The sequence below is a fragment of the Spermophilus citellus genome (genome assembly GCF_964194105.1).
Source record: "Spermophilus citellus genome assembly, chromosome: 9".
NCBI lineage: Eukaryota > Metazoa > Chordata > Mammalia > Rodentia > Sciuridae > Spermophilus > Spermophilus citellus.
This window is the reverse complement of record NC_138191.1, coordinates 128,535,304-128,554,949: the sequence shown is the minus strand read 5'-3', so window position 1 is coordinate 128,554,949 and position 19,646 is coordinate 128,535,304. Positions and strand designations below refer to the sequence as shown.

Here is a 19,646-nt window from a genome sequence, read left to right as displayed (position 1 = left end):
TCAGTGCCCCGCGCTCTGCCCTCCTGGGGAGGGTGCAGGGAGGAGCACTTTCTGAGGGTTTGGGCAGGTACACCCAGCCCCACCCCGGCTCAACAGCTGTTTCACCCAGGTGGGTGGCCGCCTCCAGCACTGGCCTTCTCCTGGAGGAAGCAGAGGGACACTGGGCGAAGCCTGAGCCCCAGTCTCCCTCCTAAAATGGGAGGCTCTGGCTGAGCGATTATTTCTGCCTTTCCAGCAGGTTCAGCAGTCAGTTCCACTCACGGACACCCCGCCCCAGTCTCTGGCTCCCTTCACGCTTCCTGCACGGAGGTTCTCACTGAATCCTGGGAAACTGCTGCTAAAAGCTAAGGGCTCTCCAGCCAGCTCCGGCCTTGCCTTGGACGCTGCTAGATCCTCCACAGAAATGCCGTTGGCAGTGGGGGTCCAGGCCTGGGAGGTGTAACAGGCATCGCTCTTGAGAAGCTTGTCTAAGATGAAGGCATTTATTGCTTGTCTGCTTGTTTATTTCTGAGGGGAAGCAATCAAGAACGCTGGCCTTTCCCTTCAGATCTGTCTGAGGCTGGCCCATATGGTTAATGCAAGGTAGGGCGGGGGTGAGGTGTCATGCTGGACTCCCCAAGGGAACAGTAGGTAGCTCTGACCACAGCAGCCCTTGTCCAGCTCCCATGATCCACACTAGTCCTCTTGGGGTCCCCCACTGAGGAGTCCATGCATCAAGGCTTAGGGGTACCCCAACTTATGAGGTACAAGTGGCCTGAACTCTGCCTTTCCTCTGGGGACCTGGCCTGGAGAGGAAGAATGTCCCAGAAGATCTGGGGGCGGTTTGCCCAACCAGTGGCCATGCTGGGGGTAGGACTCCAAAACACAAGGCTGGCTGCACCTGTCACTTCTCCCGAGGCTTGTCCTCGCCCACAGTGCTCCTGCAGGGTCTCAGGACAGGCCTTGTAGACTAAGGGGACCTGGGGGTCTTCGCTACAGTCTGTCTCTAAGGTTCAGTTGAGTCAAAGTTGCCCAGTGTGGCCTTGAACTTGGAATCTTCCTGCCTCCCAAGTTGCTAGGATTACAGGTGTGTGCCACTGTGCATGGCTGATTTAATTCTTGGGACAGTTTGAGGTGAGGAAGCAGCCCTTTGGTTGGGGTCTTTTCTGCTCTTGGATTTCTGTCTCCTAGACCTCAACTGCTGAGGCTGTCCTAAACTTGCTGTCATCTAAATACGATTGGTCTCCTTGGAGCCTGTTACCTGGTGATCTCCCCCATGGGTAGCCCGAGAGAGCATGCCTCAGGTGGCACCAGGCTGAGTTTTTCCTATAGCCATAGGCCTGCGTTCTGTGGGTGAGCAGGGACAGGCATGGCAGGGGCCGCAGAGGAGCCTGAAGTGGTCACCAGGTGGAGCACCCGTGCGTGCAGCCCGCTCTCTCAGCCCTGCAGCACTTCCTCGTGTTGTTGGAGCAGGATTTTGTCCTCTATAAATATAGAGGTGTTACCCCTCCTCCTTCCCAGGATAGCCTGGGAGTCAGTGGCAGAGTTGGATCCAGATCTCCCATCTGTTGGGCTGGCAGCATCAAATCCTGTGGCTTGACTGACTTGGGAGAGAGAAAGGAGGTCACCATCTTTTCTTCCTTACTTTCTTCTTCTTCTTTTTTTTTCCCCAGCTCAGGGGACTGGTTTAAGGGGTGCTCTACTTATTTTCATTCCCGGCCCTTTTTGCTTTTTGAGACAGGGTCTTGCTAAGTTGCCCAGGCTGGCCTTGAACTTGTGGTCCTCTTGCTTCAGCCTCCCAAGGAACTGGAATTAGAGGTGTGTGCGTCTGTGCCCGGCTGTAACCATCTTTTCATTTGCCCATTTCATCTTTCACAGCTGCCTTTGAGTTACCTATTACAGAACAATCTGGAAGGGCTGCTTGGTACTAGCTATGGCACTTATAGTGTTTTGTGTTTGTGTGTCTACGAAAGAGACAAAACAAGGGCAGCCCAGAGCAGAGTGGGACCAACCCTGATTAAAAGGCTCTGCGTCAGGCTTTCTTGGCTGCTGGAGAGTGCCGCCCACATTTCCCCGAAGCCACGGGGTCTGGCTTAGTCTCCTGATGGCCAGTCTTCCCAGGGGGCTCAGGGAGCACCCACCCCCTGGCTGGGAAGGGCTCTGGGATGAGCTGAACCAGCTGTCCCCAGGCCTGGTGCCTGAGTCCCCCAAAAAACCAGACAGAAGAGTCACTTAGCCCATCCTGGGTGTTGAGACGGAGGCCAGGCCGCTCCCGGACCTTGGGGAGCCCAGCTTCTAAAGGGCACTGTAAGAATGAGCGGCCTCTGCACCCTCAACTGACCCTGCTTGTTTCTAGATTTTCTTCTGATGAGAACTTTGTCATCCTCCCTTGGTCAGGAGAACCAGCCCACCTGCCTCTGGCTCACGTCTGTGGCCACCTCCCCAGGACAGGGGAGCCCCTCTCGTCTTTCCTGTTCGGGAAGGAACTCTCTGGCTGACTCCACCCGTTCTTGTTCTCCCAACACCCTTTTGGCAAAACTGGTCCAAGGAGTTTTCCGTATTTGCTTTCCTGTCACGTGCTCCTTTGTTCTCTCCCTCCCTCCTTGCAGCTCCCTCCCTCTCCTCCCTCTTCCCCCTCCTCTTCCCATCTCTCTCATCATCTCATGGACAGTCTTGCGTCAGCTATGCCCGCATCCCTCCATTATTTTGAAACAGATTCCGACATCCATAAATACTTCAGTATCTATTGCTCCAAGATGAGGACTCTTTTATTTTTTTTTTAAAGAGAATTTTTTAATATTTATTTTTTAGTTATCAGCAGACACAACATCTTTGTTAGTATGTGGTGCTGAGGATCGAACCCCGGCCGCACGCATGCCAGGCGAGCGCACTACCTCTTGAGCCACATCTCCAGCCCGAGGACTCTTTTCTCATATAACCCAATCCCACCTTTACATCTTTAAAAAGTTGGCCAGGCACCATGGCACACACCTGTCATCCCAGTGATTCATTCAGGAGGCTGAGGCAGGAGGATCACAAGTTCAAGGCCAGCCTCAGCAACTTATCGAGACCCTGTCTCAAAATTGTAAAAAAATAAAGGAAAAGGTGTGTGGCTGTAGGCCAGTTTATAGCACCTCTTGGTACAAAAAAATTAAAAATTTTTCCTTAATATTATCAAATTTCTGCTGAGTTTTTCAGCTCCAATTGCTTCATTCATTAAGGCTGTTTCTAGACATGCTCCTTTGTTAAGCAGGTTCCCCTCACGCTTCCCGCCCTTCCTCCCTGTGTCCTTCCCCCTCACCCAGGTTTCCTTCATCAAGCATCTCCCTTTCTAAAGGTCCTCCATGCTGCGGCTGCTGTTCCCTAACCGGGGTACTCTGCCCCCAGAAACCCCCACAGCCCTGCCCTTGGGGGCACCTTCTCCGGCTCAGTTTATTTTGTTTTGCTGTACCGGGATAGAACCCAGGGTCCTCTACCACTGAGTGACAGCCCCAGCCCCAGCCCCTTCTTTTTTTTTTAAATATTAATTTTTTAGTTGTAGTTGGACACAATACCTTTATTTTATTTATTTTTATGTGGTGCTGAGGGTTGAACCCCAGGGCCTCGCACGTTCTAGGCACATGCTGTACCGCAGAGCCACAACCTCAGCTCCATCCCAGAGCCACAACCTTAGCTCCATTTTATTTTAGGGACAGGGTGTCCCTAAGTTGTTGAGGCTATCTTGAACTTTTGATCCTCCTGTCTTAGCCTTCTGAGTCACTGGGATTAGAGGCGTGTGCCACCACGCCTGGCCTGCATACGCAGCCTCTGTTTTTGTTGGGTTGTTTGGTTCTGGGGATCGAACTTTGTGCATGTTAGGCATGCTCTCTACCACGGAACTGTTTCTGGCCCTTTTAATTTTTTTATTTAGAGCCAGAGCCTTGGTAATTTGTCCTGCTGGCCTTGAATTTGCAATCCTCCTGCCTCATCAGTAGCTGGGATGACAGGTGTGCCCCACTGTGCCTAGCCCCGCCTTTTTTTTTTAAATAGCACTTATGGTTCCCGGATGCTATTTTATATATTTGCACATAGTTTATCTCTGCCACCAGAATGTAAGTTTTTCTTTTTTATTGGTTCACAACATTACAAAGCTCTTGACATATCATATTTCATACATTAGATTGAAGTGGGTTATGAACCCCCAATTTTACCCCAAATGCAGATTGCAGAATCACGTCGGTTACACATCCACAATTTTACATAATGCCCTATTAGTAATTGTTGTATTCTGCTACCTTTCCTATCCCCTACTATCCCCCTCCCCTCCCCTCCCATCTTCTCTCTCTACCCCATCTACTGTAATTCATTTCTCTCCTTGTTTATTTTCCCATTCCCCTCACAACCTCTTATATGTAATTTTGTGTAGCAATGAGGGTCTCCCTTCATTTCCATGCAATTTCCCTTTTCTCTCCCTTTCCCTCCCATCTCATGTCTCTGTTTAATGTTAATCTTTTCTTCCTGCTCTTCCTCCCTGCTCTGTTCATAGTTGCTCTCATTATATCAAAGAAGACATTTGGTATTTGTTTTTTAGGGATTGGCTAGCTTCACTAAGCATAATCTGCTCTAGTGCCATCCATTTCCCTGCAAATTCTATGATTTTGTTATTTTTTATTGCTGCATAGTACTCCATTGTGTATAGATGCCACATTTTTTTTATCCATTCATCTATTGAAGGGCATCTGGGTTGGTTCCACAGTCTAGCTATTGTGAATTGTGCTGCTAGGAACATCGATGTGGCAGTATCCCTGTAGCATGCTCCTTTAAGGTCTTCAGGGAATAGTCTGAGAAGGGCAATAGCAGGGTCAAATGGTGGTTCCGTTCCCATCTTTCCCAGGAATCTCCAAACTGCTTTCCAAATTGGCCACACCAATTTGCAGTCCCACCAGCAATGTACAAGTGTACCCTTTTCTCCACATCCTCGCCAGCACTTGTTGTTGTTTGACTTCATAGTGGCTGCCAATCTTACTGGAGTGAGATGGTATCTTAGGGTGGTTTTGATTTGCATTTCTCTGACTGCTAGAGATGGTGAGCATTTTTTCATGTACTTGTTGATTGATTGTATATCCTCCTCTGAGAAGTGTCTGTTCAGGTCCTTGGCCCATTTGTTGATTGGGTTATTTGTTATCTTATTGTCTAATTTTTTGAGTTCTTTGTATACTCTGGATATTAGGGCTCTATCTGAAGTGTGAGGAGTAAAAATTTGTTCCCAGGATGTAGGCTCCCTATTTACCTCTCTTATTGTTTCTCTTGCTGAGAAAAAACTTTTTAGTTTAAGTAAGTCCCATTTGTTGATTCTTGTTATTAACTCTTGTGCTATGTGTATCCTATTAAGGAATTTGGAGCCCGACCCCACAATATGTAGATCGGAGCCAACTTTTTCTTCTATCAGATGCAGAGTCTCTGATTTGATATCAAGCTCCTTGATCCATTTTGAGTTAACTTTTGTGCATGGCGAGAGAAAGGGATTCAGTTTCATTTTGTTGCATATGGATTTCCAGTTTTCCCAACACCATTTGTTGAAGATGCTATCCTTCCTCCATTGCATGCTTTTAGCCCCTTTATCAAATATAAGATAGTTGTAACTTTGTGGATTAGTCTCTGTGTCCTCTATTCTATACCATTGGTCCACCCGCCTGTTTTGGTACCAGTACCATGCTGTTTTTGTCACTATTGCTCTGTAGTATAGTTTGAAATCTGGTATCGCTATACCGCCTGATTCACACTTCCTGTTTAGAATTGCTTTTGCTATTCTGGGTCTTTTATTTTTCCATATGAATTTCATGATTGCTTTATCTATTTCTACAAGAAATGCCGTTGGAATTTTGATTGGCATTGCATTAAACCTATAGAGAACTTTTGGTAATATCGCCATTTTGATGATGTTAGTTCTGCCTATCCATGAACAGGGTATATTTTTCTATCTTCTAAGATCTTCTTCTACTTCTCTCTTTAGGGTTCTGTAGTTTTCATTGTATAAATCTTTCACCTCTTTTGTTAGGTTGATTCCCAAGTATTTTATTTTTTTTGAGGATATTGTGAATGGAGTGTTTTTCCTCATTTCCGTTTCAGAAGTTTTGTCGCTGATATACAGAAATGCCTTTGATTTATGCGTGTTGATTTTATATCCTGCCACTTTGCTGAATTCATTTATTAGTTCTAGTAGTTTCTTTGTAGACCCTTTTGGGTCTTCTAGGTATAGAATCATGTCATCTGCAAATAGTGATAATTTAAGTTCTTCTTTTCCTATTTTTATGCCTTTAATTTCTTTCGTCTGTCTAATTGCTCTGGCCAGTGTTTTGAGAACTATATTGAATAGAAATGGTGATAGAGGGCATCCCTGTCTTGTTCCAAGAATGTAAGTTTTATAAGGACTTAAGGACTTTGTAAAAGAATAGTATCTACTGGGCACAGTGGCATACATGTGTAATCCCAGCTACTCCAAGGACTGAGGCAGAACTGCAAGTTCATGCCTAGCTGGGCAACTTAGTGAGACCCTGTTTAAAAAAAAGAAAAAGAAGAAGCAGCAGCAGTGGCTTTAGGGATGTAGATGTAGTAGTTTAGTGGCAGAAGACCCCTGGGTTCAATCCCTAGTACTGTGAAGTAAATAAATAAAAGGAATAGTACCTGATGTACATGAAGTAGGTGCTCAGTAATTTAAAAAAAAAATTTTTAGTTATAGATGGACACATATTTATTTATTTTTATGTGGTGCTGAGGGTAGAACCCAGGGCCTCACGCATGCCAGGCAAACGCTCTACCACTGAGCTCCAGCCCCAGCCCTCAGTAATATTTTTATTTTATTTATTTTTTTTTAAAGAGAGAGTGAGAGAGGAGAGAGAGAGAGAGAGAATTTTCAATATTTATTTTTTAGTTTTCGGCGGACACATCTTTGTTTGTACGTGGTGCTGAGGATCGAACCCGGGCCGCACGCATGCCAGGCGAGCGCGCTACCGCTTGAGCCACATCCCCAGCCCCGTCAGTAATATTTTAAAAAAAATATTTTTCTTTGTAGATGGACACAATACCTTTATTTATTTTTTATTTTTATTTATTTATTTTTTATTTTTGGTACACAGGATTGAACTCAGGGGCACTCAACCACCGAGCCACACCCCCAACCCTATTTTGTATTTTATTTAGAGACAGGGTCTCACTAAATTGCTAAGCACCTCGCCATTGCTGAGGCTGGCTTTGAACTCGTTATCCTCCTGTCTTAGCCTCCCAAGCTGCTGGGATTACAGGCGAGCGCCACTAGGCCGCCGCCGGGCTATTTATTTTTATGCGGTGCTGAGGATCAAACCCAGGGCCTCACATGTGCTAGGCAAGTGCTCTGTCACTGAACTACAACCCCAGCCCTTCAGTTATATTTTTGACCTGTATGACTTGACTCTGCAGGCTTGAGCCACCCTCTCTGGCCACTGCTGAACTGAATTTTGAGCAAGAGACACCTCCCCAGCCCAACCTGTTGCAAGGGTGCTTGCCCCCACTGCCAAATTCTACCCAGCGGAGCAGCAAGTTTCTTCTTACAGAGCTGAATAGTCAGTATTTCAGGCTCTGCAGGCCATATAGTCTCAGTTGCCTTTATTCAACTTGGCTGTTGTAATGCCAGAGCAGGTGTAGATGTGGGTTCCAATAAAACTTTATTGGCAAAAACAAGAGCAAGCCCCTGGCCATACTGGCCAACTCCGCTCACCCAATGCCAGGAGTGTTCTGCCCTCTTCAGGTCCACATGGACAGAGGCCAACAGCAGAGCGACTTGACCGTCTTGAGCCGCAGGGTGAATTTCTTCCTAGGAGTGGGGTCTCCTCCGAGCAGCTAGGGCTTATTGTGACTCAAAAGACACTTCCTTGCTTCTGGGGGAAGCTGGTGTGGGGCACAGGAGGGAGGGTCACTGGCACACCTTCTCAGAAACGGCCTGGCGGGCCTCAGTGCCTGCAAGGAACCAGCTACAGACGACCCAGAGTCCATATCAACCACGGCTCTTCATTCTCCTGATTTGGGAAGGGACACTGCATTTTTTTAAAAAATTCTCCTAAACATATAGGGAGGGAATGCAGATGTCCTAACATTTGTGTACTTATTCCCTCAGGTTCTGGAGCTCACATTTGGTGAAAAGACCTGGGAAGCTGGGTATGAGGCGCAGGCCTGCAATCACAGCTACGTGGGAGGCCGAGGCAGAGGATGGCAGGTTGAAACTAGCCTGGGCAACTTAATGAGGCTCAAAATTTAAAAAATAAATAAAAAGGACTGGGGATGTAACTCAGCAGTAAAAAGCCCCTAGGTTCAAAAAAAAAAAAAAAGAGAAAGAGAGAAAAGACCGGGGTTTAAAATCTGGCTCTGCTGCTTACTCGCTTGGTGACCCACTTTATGGGGTTGCTCTGATGGTTAAGTATGTTCCTGAGCTGCACTGTCATCACAGCTGCTGGCACCTGAGTGTTTACGAGGTGTCACGCCCTTTGATCAATACAGTGCGACCATCATCTGAACCCTCATGACATTCTTTAGAGGGGTTCCAAGGAAGGTACTAAGCCCATTTTAAAGATGGGGAGACTGAGTTTACAGGTCACACAGCAAGTGAGTTTCAGAGTCGGATTCAAGCATATTATCTGACCCTAGAATCCACACACTGAGCAGTGCTTGGTAAATGTGGCTCGTGCCACAGCCGGTGTCGGCTCCCCACGAGTGTCTCTGGGCTGGAAGATGGCAGTTGTCTTCCAGGCTGGGCTTTCTGCTGTGCTCGTCCCAGTCCTGTCATCCAGGGGTCCTTGTTCATGTGAGGGTTCTCTTCCACAGCTGTTCTTTCAGAGTCTTGCTGGTGGCCATGGCTGTGGCCTCTCTGTGGCTAAGGGACAGCGCATCTGCTTCTATTTACCTTGCCATGCTTTGCTGACCAGATAGATCCCAAGGCACAAGCCCAAGCTGTTGACACAGCTCCGCGAGCTCTTGCATCATTTATCATCATCATCTTCTTCTTTTTTTGGTGCTGGGGATGAACTCAGGGCTTTGACAGAGAAGTGCTCTGCCCCTGAGCCGCACCCCAGCCCTATGCATTATTGATTCCTGGACATTGTTTTTCTTTTTCCTTTTCAGTAGGAGATCTGTGTTGGGCTACAGCATTGATTCAGGCTCATTCTATCACCTGAGATGATGGGATTACTCTTTTAGTAAAGAATGATTAAAGAGGGCCCTGGTCCCAGTGGTCTAGAGGCTGAGTTCAAGGCCAGCCTCAGCAATTTAGTGAGGCCCTAAGCAACTTAGCGAGACCCTATCTCTAAATAAAATATAAGAAGGGCTGGGGATGTGGCTCAGTGGTGAAGCACCAGTACCAAGAGTAGGAGTTAGGACCCTGCTGGTGAAGAGGAAGTGAGGGACAGAGCAGAGGCAGCGCTGTGCGCTTGCATCTGAATTTATGTTTACCCAGTGCTGTGCCACTGTTGTGACCAAGAAAATGGGTTCAACATTGTAAATAATCTCCACTGCTTAGTGAGCACCTGCTGCTCACCTGACCTGTGCAGTAGTGTCCCAGCAAAGTGTCAGTGGTGACAGACGTGCTCTGGACTTACACTAATGCAGTGGCCCCTGGCCACACGTGGCCACTGAGCATTTGGAATGCGGCTAGTGCAACTGGAGCTGATTTTTAAAATTTTGTTTCATTTACATTTAAGCTTAAATAGCCTCATGCGGTAGAGGCTACGGATTTGACAGCTCAGCTCTAAAAAATCCTTTTAACATGTGTTATAGACGACAAAAAATTAGGGTTAAAGTGTCAAGTAATTTAACAAAAGTGTGCAGCTCTGTAGCAGCAGCACCCTGTGTCCCACCTCCTGAGCCCTCTCCTCATGGTCAAGGTGAAGAAGTCCTGAATAGCTGGGCACAGCAGCACATCCCAGCTTCTTGGGAAGCTAAGGCAAGAGGATGGCAGGTTCCAGAACAGCCTGAGCAACTTAGCGAGACTCTGTCTCAAATTAAAAAAATATAAAGGGCTGGATGTAGCTCAGTGGTAGAGCATCTGTGGGTTCAATCCCCAGAACCGGAAAACAAAAAAGGCCTTAATAAATGGGCTGAGAGTCAACGGTCCTCAATAGAAAGACTCAATATTGCAAAGATTTCATTTCTTTCCACAGATAATCTCTGGATTCAGCATGAATCTATTAAAAACCCAGAAGGGAATTATAATGAAATTTGATTCTAAAAGAATGGGTTGGAATGATCAAAACAGTTTTGAAAAAGAGTAATTGAGATAGGGGAAGGAGTAGACTTATCTGCCCACATCCAAGTAATGAATAAAGTGAAAATAATTAAAAACAGGGTGCAGACACAGAATGACAGCAGATCAATAACGCAGAATAGTTTAGAAAGGGGCGTATCAAGTCACATCTCAATAGGGAGGGCTGGTCCATTCATTAATATGAGGAAATGGTTTCCTTCCAGAAGATAATGAAGCTGGATCCTTATTGTACATAATATATAAAGATCTGAATGTAATAAAAAAAAAGAAAAAAAAAGGTTGGGGTGTAGCTTAGTGGTCGAGCGCTTGCCTAGCATGTGCAAAGCCCTGGGTTCAATGTTCAGCACTACAAAAAAATGGAATAAAATATAAAGTCTTAAAGCTGTAAAAGAAACCAGTGCAGCGGTGCACACTGCGATCCCAGCTACTCAGGAGACTGAGGTAGGAGGATCTCTAGTTCAAGGCCAGCCTGGGTAATTGAGTGAGACCCTGTCTCAAAAAAAAAAAAAAAAAAAAAAGTAAAAAGGGCTGAGGATATTGCTCCATGGTGCAGCCCCATGCTGTCCACGGGCTGAGGGTGTGGCTCTGTGGCACAGCACCCTGCTGTCCACAGGGGACCAGGACAGCAGGAGGACTTGAGGCATCATGCGCACCTTCATGTTGCCTATATTTTCCCAGTAAATGGCTGTTGTCTGTGGATCATTTAATTTTGTTACCTTGGCTTGAGAAAGGAATCCTAGTTCCTGCCTATTGGCTAAAAATCGCATTGCCTGCGGGATTTCCTGGCCTGGACCACCTCCCTGTTCACACCTACCACACGCCCACACGCATCCTGGCCCCCTCACTCCAGTGTCACCACAGCTGAGGCTACTTTCATAATCAAGAAGAGGAATAACCCTTCTTCTGCTTTTGATGTTTTTATTTTCCTAGCTAATTATGTTTTGTAGTGTGCAGGACTAAACCCAGGGCCTCTCACCTGCTCCGCAAGTCCTCTACCATGAGCTACACCCTCAGCCCCCCTTTTCTGAAATTTTATTAATTTTGGGGGGGAGTAACGGGAGTTGAACTCAGGGGCACTCAACAACAGAGCCACATCCCCCACATTTTTCATTTCATTTTGAGACAGGGTCTTGCTGAGTTGTTGAGGCTGGCTTTGAACTTACTATACTCCTGCCTCAGCTTCTGGAGCATCTGGGATTACAGGGTTTTTAAATTTGTGTGTGTGTGTGTGTGTGTGTGTGTGTGTGTGTGTGTGTTGCTGGGGATTGAGCCCAGGGCTTTGTGCATGCAAGACAAGCACTCTACCAACTGAGCTATATCCCCAGCCCCTTACATTTTTTTATTAGTTCATTATAGATATGCATAATATTGGTGTTCATTTTGACATAATTATGCATGGAGTATAATTTGCTCCAAGTCAATTTCCAGTACTTCCCTTTTTTCTCCCCTCCCTCCTGTTCCCTTTTTCTCTGCTGATCTTTTTTCTATTTATTTATAGTTCTTAGAACATTAGTGCATTATGGATATACATCAAGGTGAAATTCACCGTGGTGTATTTATGTGTGTCATGGATGTCTGATCAGATTTGTCCCACTGTTCCTCCTCTTTCCCATCCCCCTCGTCCCCCTCAGTCTGTCCCCTTCCTCTGCTGCCTTGATCTCTCCTCTGTTCTCATGGAAATCCCCTGCCTCTTTCAGGTCTTGCTTTTTAAATGAGGAAGTTATGCTGCATCTCTAAGGAGCCTTTCATCTATTTAAGATGCTCTGATCTCACATTTTGAAATTTAAAAACAAGCCCTTGTGGTGGTGCAGCCTGTAATCCCAGTGGCTGGGAGACTGGGGCTGGAGGTTCTCAAGTTCAAAGCCAGCCTCAGGAACTTAGTGAGGCACTAAGCAACTCAGGGAGACTCTGTCTCTAATAAAAAATAAAACAGGCTGGGGATGTGGCTCAGTGGTTAAGCACCCCTGGGTTCAAACTCTGCTACCAAAAAAAAAAAAAAAAAAAGAAGAAGAAGAAGAAAAGAAATTAAAAATTAAAGTACCTTTTTCCCTAATACCTGTGTTGAACTTGACCCTGAAGCCTGCAGGAGTGCCTCCAGCCACTGCAGAGGCACAGGGCAGATCTGGCAGTTCCCTTCTCTATCTGTATCTCCTGAAGCCTTTCCTCCTGAGGCACATTTGCCTGCCTGGGGGATGGGCAGACCCCACAGGACTGTCCCCAGCCAGCAGGGCTGTTGGGCTTGCTCTGGGCCACGGGGTAGAGAGGCCATTTGTTGTGGGGCTGAATGGCTGGCCTCCCTCCAGGAGCACATGCTTCCTGGTGTGTGGAGGCGTCTTGCCTGCTGCAGCCCTTGCTGCCATTGCTTCCAGAAAACGCTTCAGAACACCTTTGTCCCCAGAGTTCAAACCTGAGACCAGGTCTGTGCTCTTGTGTCTTGCGAGCTTCTCCCTCTGGCAACGGCCAACCAGGACGTGCTAACCTGAGCCTGGTCAGACGTCTCTCCCAGGGCTTTGTGCAGTTGCAGGGGACGTAGACCCTGAGCGCAGCTTCTTGGCCCTCAGGGGCTGACCCAGCTGCCGCGGTCTTCCCAGAGCCCCCTCTGTGCTGCGGGTCACCCACCTGCCCTCCAAATCTCCTTGCATCGATCGGTTGGACCTGGGAACAATATTCTCCTTGGTGTAGGGCCTGACATGAGCCTGGCACGCGCCCAGATCCACGCTCAGCCTTGCCATGTCTTCAGGCCACCATGGCCCCTGAGCAGCCTTCTGCAAGGACACCGGCCTTGGTGTGTGCAGAGGGCAGCCAGCTCCACACAGGGCCACTGTTGTTGAGCTCCGGGTGCCTGTGCAGGTGTGGGCGCTGTGAGCTGTGAGGATGGCACCCTGCGTGGTGCCCCTGGTCAGACCCGGTGTGTGCCTGGGACTCCCTCACCAGCATCATCTTGTCATGCAGGGTGCTTACTGAAGGACTTTTGGGGACAGGGCTGTGAAGAGTCGGGCTTTATCCTCTGGAACTCCAGGGCGGATCGGCAGCAGGGCCGGGCTTTTAAGGCAGACTGACGGTCACTGTGGGGATGTCATCTGGCAGGGGTTTTCTCAGCTGCCTTCTTGATTCCTGAACTTCTGTAGCCCTGCTCTTTGTCCACTTTTGACGTTTTTTCTTCCAGCTGCAGAGCTACTTTGCCGCATGTGAGGACGAGACCCCTGCCATCCGCAACCACGACAAGGTCCTGCAGCGCCTGTGCGAGCACCTGGACCACGCGCTGCTGTACGGGTGAGTGGTGCCTGGCCCCGGTGCCTGCAGAAGGCGATGCCTGGCCTCATCTGCCTTAGTTCCTGTCTGCCTTGCCAAGGGAGGCTGGTCTTGCTGAAGTGGGCCACAGCTATCCCAGGTAGCTCTGTGGACCCATGTGGCAGGCGCACCCGCCTAGGGGAGGGCTCAGGGCCACGCACAGGTTGCCTGTGGCCTGATTGGTGGCAGCTGGTGGGTCAGCCCCACCCAGGCCCCAGCGCTGCCGTCCTGTCCTCACAGGCTGCAGGACCTCTCCTCTGGTTACTGGGTGCTTGTCGTGCATTTCACCCGGAGAGAGGCCATCAAGCAGATTGAGGTGCTGCAGCACGTGGCCACCAACCTGGGGCGCAGTGAGTAGTGCCAGGGAGACACGGGGCAGAGGCCAGTCACACACACACCCTACCATGGACAGCTCGGGCTCAGGTTCAGCTCTGTCAGCCCTGGGAGACTGCCTGCCTTGTGGCATCTGGTGGCAGGGGCGTTAAGATGCTCCACAAGACCCCGTTTTCCCTGCACGTGACAGTTTGTGGGTGCTTTGGGGATGAGGGGGTGCGTGACGTAGACGAGAACTGGACTGCTCTTAGAGCCCAGGCTGAGCATGGGGAGGACTCTGGTTTCTGTCCCCGAGCTGGGATCTGGGTTAGCCTGCAGGACAGGACAGAGTCCGCGCACAGCTCAGCCTGGCCGAGTGTGTCCCCGCCCTCTCTCAGATGTTCCTGGCTGGCCATGGGGGGGCCTGAGGGCCGTCGGAGAACCTGGTCCTCAGCGGCCCTTTCTCCTCTCTGCCTTGGCCTACAGGCCGGGCCTGGCTGTACCTGGCCCTCAACGAGAACTCCCTGGAGAGCTACCTGCGTCTGTTCCAGGAGAACCTGGGCCTGCTGCAGAAGTACTACGTCAGGTGAGTGCGACGCTGTCTCATCGCCTCCAGCTCCCCTGAGCCTCCTCCCAAAGCTTCCTGTCACATGTGGATACCATACTGGGCCACATCAGAGACCTAGCCTGGCACTGCATGCTGAGGACACAGTGGCAATGGCCAAAGAGCCCTGGGGGGCTTGCTGGAAGTGTGGTGGCTTCCTCCGGCAGCTCTGGGTCCTGCGGGGCCTGTGCACAACTGCTGCCCTGCCTCAGACTGAGCCTGTGTTCCACCTCTGCCTCAGCCCTTGTTGGGGTCACTGCAGGGACAGATTGCTTACAGCAACTGCTGAGAGTCTGACAAGCCTTATGCCACAGGCCCAGCTCTGGAGACAGTGGCTGGCGAGTGCCATGTGGCTCAGACCCAGGAGAATGCTGGGAAGAAGGGAGTGGGGTCACATGTCTCGTTGCAACACAGTTGGTTGCTGGTGAAGTTGGGCCGAGCTGGCAACCAGACTCAGAACACCAGTGTCGCTTCCTCCATGTCCTTCAGGAACGCCCTGGTCTGCAGCCATGACCACCTGACGCTCTTCCTGACCTTGGTGTCTGGGCTGGAGTTCATTCGGTTTGACCTGGATCTGGTGAGACACCATAGCTCTCGCTGCTGAAGGGACCAGAGAGGGCTTGTTTTTTTTTCAAGTGCTTGGAGTGCGAAGGGTGTGGCTGAGCTTGAGCATTGCTCTGTTGCTCAGGAGAGGGAGAGAAGCTTTCGGGGTTGGCAGAAGTGAAGGCAGAGGAGAGAGTCGCTCCCAGCTCCCTGTGGTGAGGATTCCTGATATAGGTGACTTCTCCCTCTCCAGGCAACATGGAAAAAAACCCCATTCCCAGAAGCACTGGCCTTCATGTTTAGGGCATGTGTGTCTGAGAAGGACAAGGCCCGTCCACCTGTGTTTCCTGGGATTCTGGCTTCCCAGCTGTTGTGCCCCCTGCTGCTCTCTCCAAATTCTCCAGCCAGGCACTGTACAGTGGTCACCCTGACCCCCAGACCCCAATGGAGGCCTGAAACTGCAGAGAGTACCAAGCTCTCTAGAGAGTGGTTTTTCCTTCACAAATGTGCCCAAGGTGGAGTTTAGTTGTAAATCAGGCTTAGTAAGGGATATCAGCTGGGCGTGGTGATGCATGTCTGTAACCCTGGGGACTCATAAGACAGGAACAGTGCAAGTTTGAGGCCAGCCTCAGCAACTTAGCAAGACCTGTCTCAAGAAAAAGAAAGGGCTGGGGATGTGGCTCAAGTGGTAGTGCGCTTGCCTGGCATGCGTGTGGCCCGGGTTCGATCCTCAGCACCACATACCAACAAAGATGTTGTATCCGCCGAGAACTAAAAAATAAATATTAAAAAATTCTCTCTCTCTCTCTCTCTCTCTCTCTCTCTCTCTCTCTGTCTCCCCTCTCTCACTCTCTCTTTAAAAAAAAAAAAAGAAAGAAAAAGAGAGCCCAGGATGTAGCTCAGTGGTTGAGGCCCCCTGGATTCGATCCCCAGTCTCTCTCTCTTTCTCTCATACACACACATATACACACACATACACAAAACAATAAAGAAATAACAACTAATAGTACAGTACAACAATTATAACGATGTCCTGTAATGAAAGTTATTTAAGACTTATGAATTGTTTTTTTTTCTGGAAGTTTCCATTTAATATTTTTTGAATCACAGTAGCTAAAACCAGAGAAGGCAAAACCACAGACGAGGGTCGACTGCAGCACAGATGTGGTGGTGACCACAGCACCAATGGACTTGGCTGTCCAGGGGGGCCTGGCTGCCCTGACCTAGTCACGTCACCCTCCCTATGAGCACAGACTGAAAAGGGAACCCAGCAGTGGTAGAGAAGGGGAAGGGGTGCTGACAGTGAGAGAGACCCGCAAGGCACTGGAGGCGCAGCTGCCTTCTGACGGCTCGCTCTTCTCCTTCATTTTTTTTTTTTTTTTTTTGGTACCAGGGGTGCTTTTACCACTGAGCCACATCCACAGTCCTTTTAATTTTCTTGAGACAAGGTCTCTCTACTTAGGCTCTTGCTAAGTTGTAAAGGCTGGCCTCAAACTTGCCATTCTCCTGTCTCAGTCTCCCAAGTAGCTGGGATTACAGGTGTGCATGCCGTACCGGCTCTTTCCTCTCTTTTTGGAGGCTGGGAAGGGAGCACATGGCCTCGTTCTCTCTGGGCCAGCTCCACCCCTGACGGCGCTTGCACTCCATAGCCGGGGCTGCAGCTTGAAGAGTCAGACTCTTCACCTTACTCTTTTGTTTTTTGTAGTTATACATGGACACAATATCTTTATTTTGTTTATTCATTTTTTTAAAATATATTTTTTTAGTTGTTTTTTTTTTTTAAACAATGTGATTTTTTAAAAAAATATTTATTTTTAGTTTTCGGTGGACACAACGTCTTTGTTGGTATGTGGTGCTGAGGATCGAACCTGGGCCGCATGCATGCCCGGAGAGCGCGCTACCGCTTGAGCCACATCCCCAGCCCCTTTTTTAGTTGTTGATGGACTTTATTGTCTTTATTTTTATGTGGTGCTGAAGATCAAACCCAGTGCCTCATGCATACTAGGCAAGCGCGCTACCACTGAGCCCCAGCCCCTTTGTTGATTCATTTTTATGTGGTGCTGCTGATCGGCCCACTGAGCCCAGCCCCTGCCCTTCACCTTACTCTTCTTAGCAGCTCATCTCTGCATTCACTTGTCAGGCTCCCTGATTTCCCAAAGGAGAAAGAGCCCGGGGCGGGGGTGTCAGACCCGAGTCTCCCTGCCTGGACTCTGGTGTTTTCTGATCCGCCTGACCTCCCACCCCACGTCCTCTCCACTCTCCCCAGGATGCCCCCTACTTGGACCTGGCCCCCTACATGCCTGACTACTATAAACCTCAGTACCTGCTGGACTTTGAAGACCGCCTTCCCAGCTCCGTGCATGGCTCAGACAGCCTGTCCCTCAACTCCTTCAATTCTGTCACCTCCACCAACCTAGAGTGGGATGACAGTGCCATCGCCCCGTCCAGCGAGGGTGAGTGGCCCTGGGCAGAAGGGGACTATGCCTCTGCCCAGATGGACTGGAGCCGTGTGAGCCTGGCTGGTGACATCTCTCTTGGTGGTTTTGATTCAGTGGTTGAGACTTGCAGTCCAGCAAAGCCTGTGGTGGCTGAAGAATGGATTCCAGGCACAAAGAGCCAAAACAAGATTTTATGAGTGTTAGACACGTTTCCAGAAGCTCCTGTCGCAGTCCCAGGGCAGATTTCTGAGCAAGGAGGGTTAGCTGCGGTGTGTCCTGGAGACGCCTGCCTCCCGTGGCGGGGCGAGTGCTGCCTCCCTGGGGAGGTTGCACCACACAAGGTCCTGGGCAGGACGGGCCGAGCCACCTCTGGAAGGAGGAGAGAACCGGCAGGTCAGACGTGCAGGGACGCTGGCCAGGTCCCTGTGTGTGCCCAAGTCCACTGAGCTCCCCTACACTGCTGCTGTGTGAGGGCCGGGTGCACCGTGGGTGCTGAGACCGAGAGGCGCCTTTGGTCATTCTGTTTCAGTGCAACACCCGACAGAGCAACCTGGTTTTTCTCAAACCTTAGGGCTGGGTGTTCACTGGGAGTCTGTGGGGCCGTGGTCCCTTCACTCCAGGGAAGGGGATTCCCTCGGCCTCCGTAGAACTGCCTCAGCACGGGGCCTTGACCTTCCCCTTTCTTTACTTCTGCTGTGCCACGGGTCATTGTCCCGGCTGGGGCACGGCTTGCACTCTCCTGTGCCAGGGGAAGGCTCCAGCTGCTCTGCTGGCCGCGTGGGCCGCCTCAGGAGCAGTCAGGGCACGGCCTTGAAGAAGCCGCCAGACCCCCACGAGCCGCCTCATCCTGGCAGCTTGTAGAGTAGACGCAGGCACTGGGGGGGGTCTTGCTTCCCCCCAGGCCTGGAGGGAAAGGAGGCAAGGGGCAGAGCGTGAGGCTAGGCGGAGGGCCCCCCGGCTCGTCTCTGCCAGAGCAGGTTCTGGGTGTGGAAAGGAATGGCCCCCAGAGGCCCCACAGCTGGCCAGAGGCTCCTGGCCAGGAGCTGGGCTTCCGGACTCCTGGTTAGGGAAGAGGTAGGGAGCTCCCTCTCCTGTTTCCCCCCATGACCCCTCGTGACCCCCCTCGACTCCTGTGTTTCTAATCTTCAGTTTTGTCCCCTCGTTTTTGTAGATTATGATTTTGGAGATGTGTTTCCAGCAGTGCCGTCTGTACCCAGCACAGACTGGGAAGGTGGGACAGTCCGCTGTGACCCTCTTTTCCTGTTGTGCGATGTTTCCATGCCAAGCTTGCTGCATGTTCAAGATCAGCTCCTTATTACTGACGATAATCCCTGATCGTAACAAAGCCAGGCCTGGCCTTCTGTCGATGGAATTCTGCAGGAGAACTTGGCCTTAGCCCAGGCGCACCCCTGCTCCCCAGGGAGCTCCTGCCTCTGCACAGGGGTCGGGGGTCACTAGTGATTGTTCGGGACTCCTAGATCCGCCTTCCTGATTCCAGGGGCAGTTGGGGTACAGAGGGAGTGGCTCATTTGTGGGGCCTAGTGGCCTGACCCAGTGAGCAGAGGCTGTTCTGGAGAATGAGGCCCTTAAACCTGTGGGCTGTGAGCTCCCTGGGCTAGATGAGGGTCTGGGAGAGGGTTTGTCCATGGCGGTCCACTCCTGATGGCGCCTTGAAGACTTGGACTGAGGTCCAAGTCAGGGAGCTGCCCAGGCAGAGCTGAAACGGCCTCCAGGAGGTTCTCTTAGGAGTTTTAAGTCAGTTAAAAATAAAATCCACCAACCCTCCCACCCTATCTGCTGGGCAGCGGCAGCGTGTGGGCACCTCTCTGCCTGCCACCTGCTGCTGGGCTTACATAAATTCATAAAGCAGCTGCCCAGGTTGCTGTGATACTCCGAGCAGAGCTGGCGTTTCTGATAGGTCAATGTATCCTCCTTACATCTCGGGCCATCTCAGACCCTCTTCCTGAAGGGCTTGCTGCCGGGAGCCAGAGGTGGTCCCATCCCAAGGATGAGGAGCAGGGGCTCCCCTACATTAAAAACATGATCTCCGAGTAATGGGTGGCAGAAGATCTTTCCCAAGTAATTTTAGTATGAAATAGCTTAACTTTGAAGGAAATAGGATACAGCATTGGGAAAAATAAATCATGTCACTTGGCCAAGTGAGTGGTTCTAGTTTAATCAGCCTGAACCCAGAATTCCATCAGGACTTGGT

The 19,646-nt window shown here is 50.0% G+C and overlaps 1 protein-coding gene across 1 annotated transcript in view; it reads left to right on the top strand.

Annotated features, from left to right (window-relative positions):
* The window catches only part of PLEKHM2 (pleckstrin homology and RUN domain containing M2), a 40,150-nt gene that overhangs the window by 9,681 nt on the left and 10,823 nt on the right, over positions 1–19,646 (top strand). The window contains exons 2-7 of the mRNA XM_081305171.1: positions 13,413–13,519; positions 13,778–13,887; positions 14,336–14,435; positions 14,943–15,030; positions 17,263–17,449; positions 18,606–18,665. Coding sequence (XP_081161297.1) covers positions 13,413–13,519; positions 13,778–13,887; positions 14,336–14,435; positions 14,943–15,030; positions 17,263–17,449; positions 18,606–18,665 — 652 coding nt within the window. The remainder of the gene's footprint in view (positions 1–13,412; positions 13,520–13,777; positions 13,888–14,335; positions 14,436–14,942; positions 15,031–17,262; positions 17,450–18,605; positions 18,666–19,646) is intronic.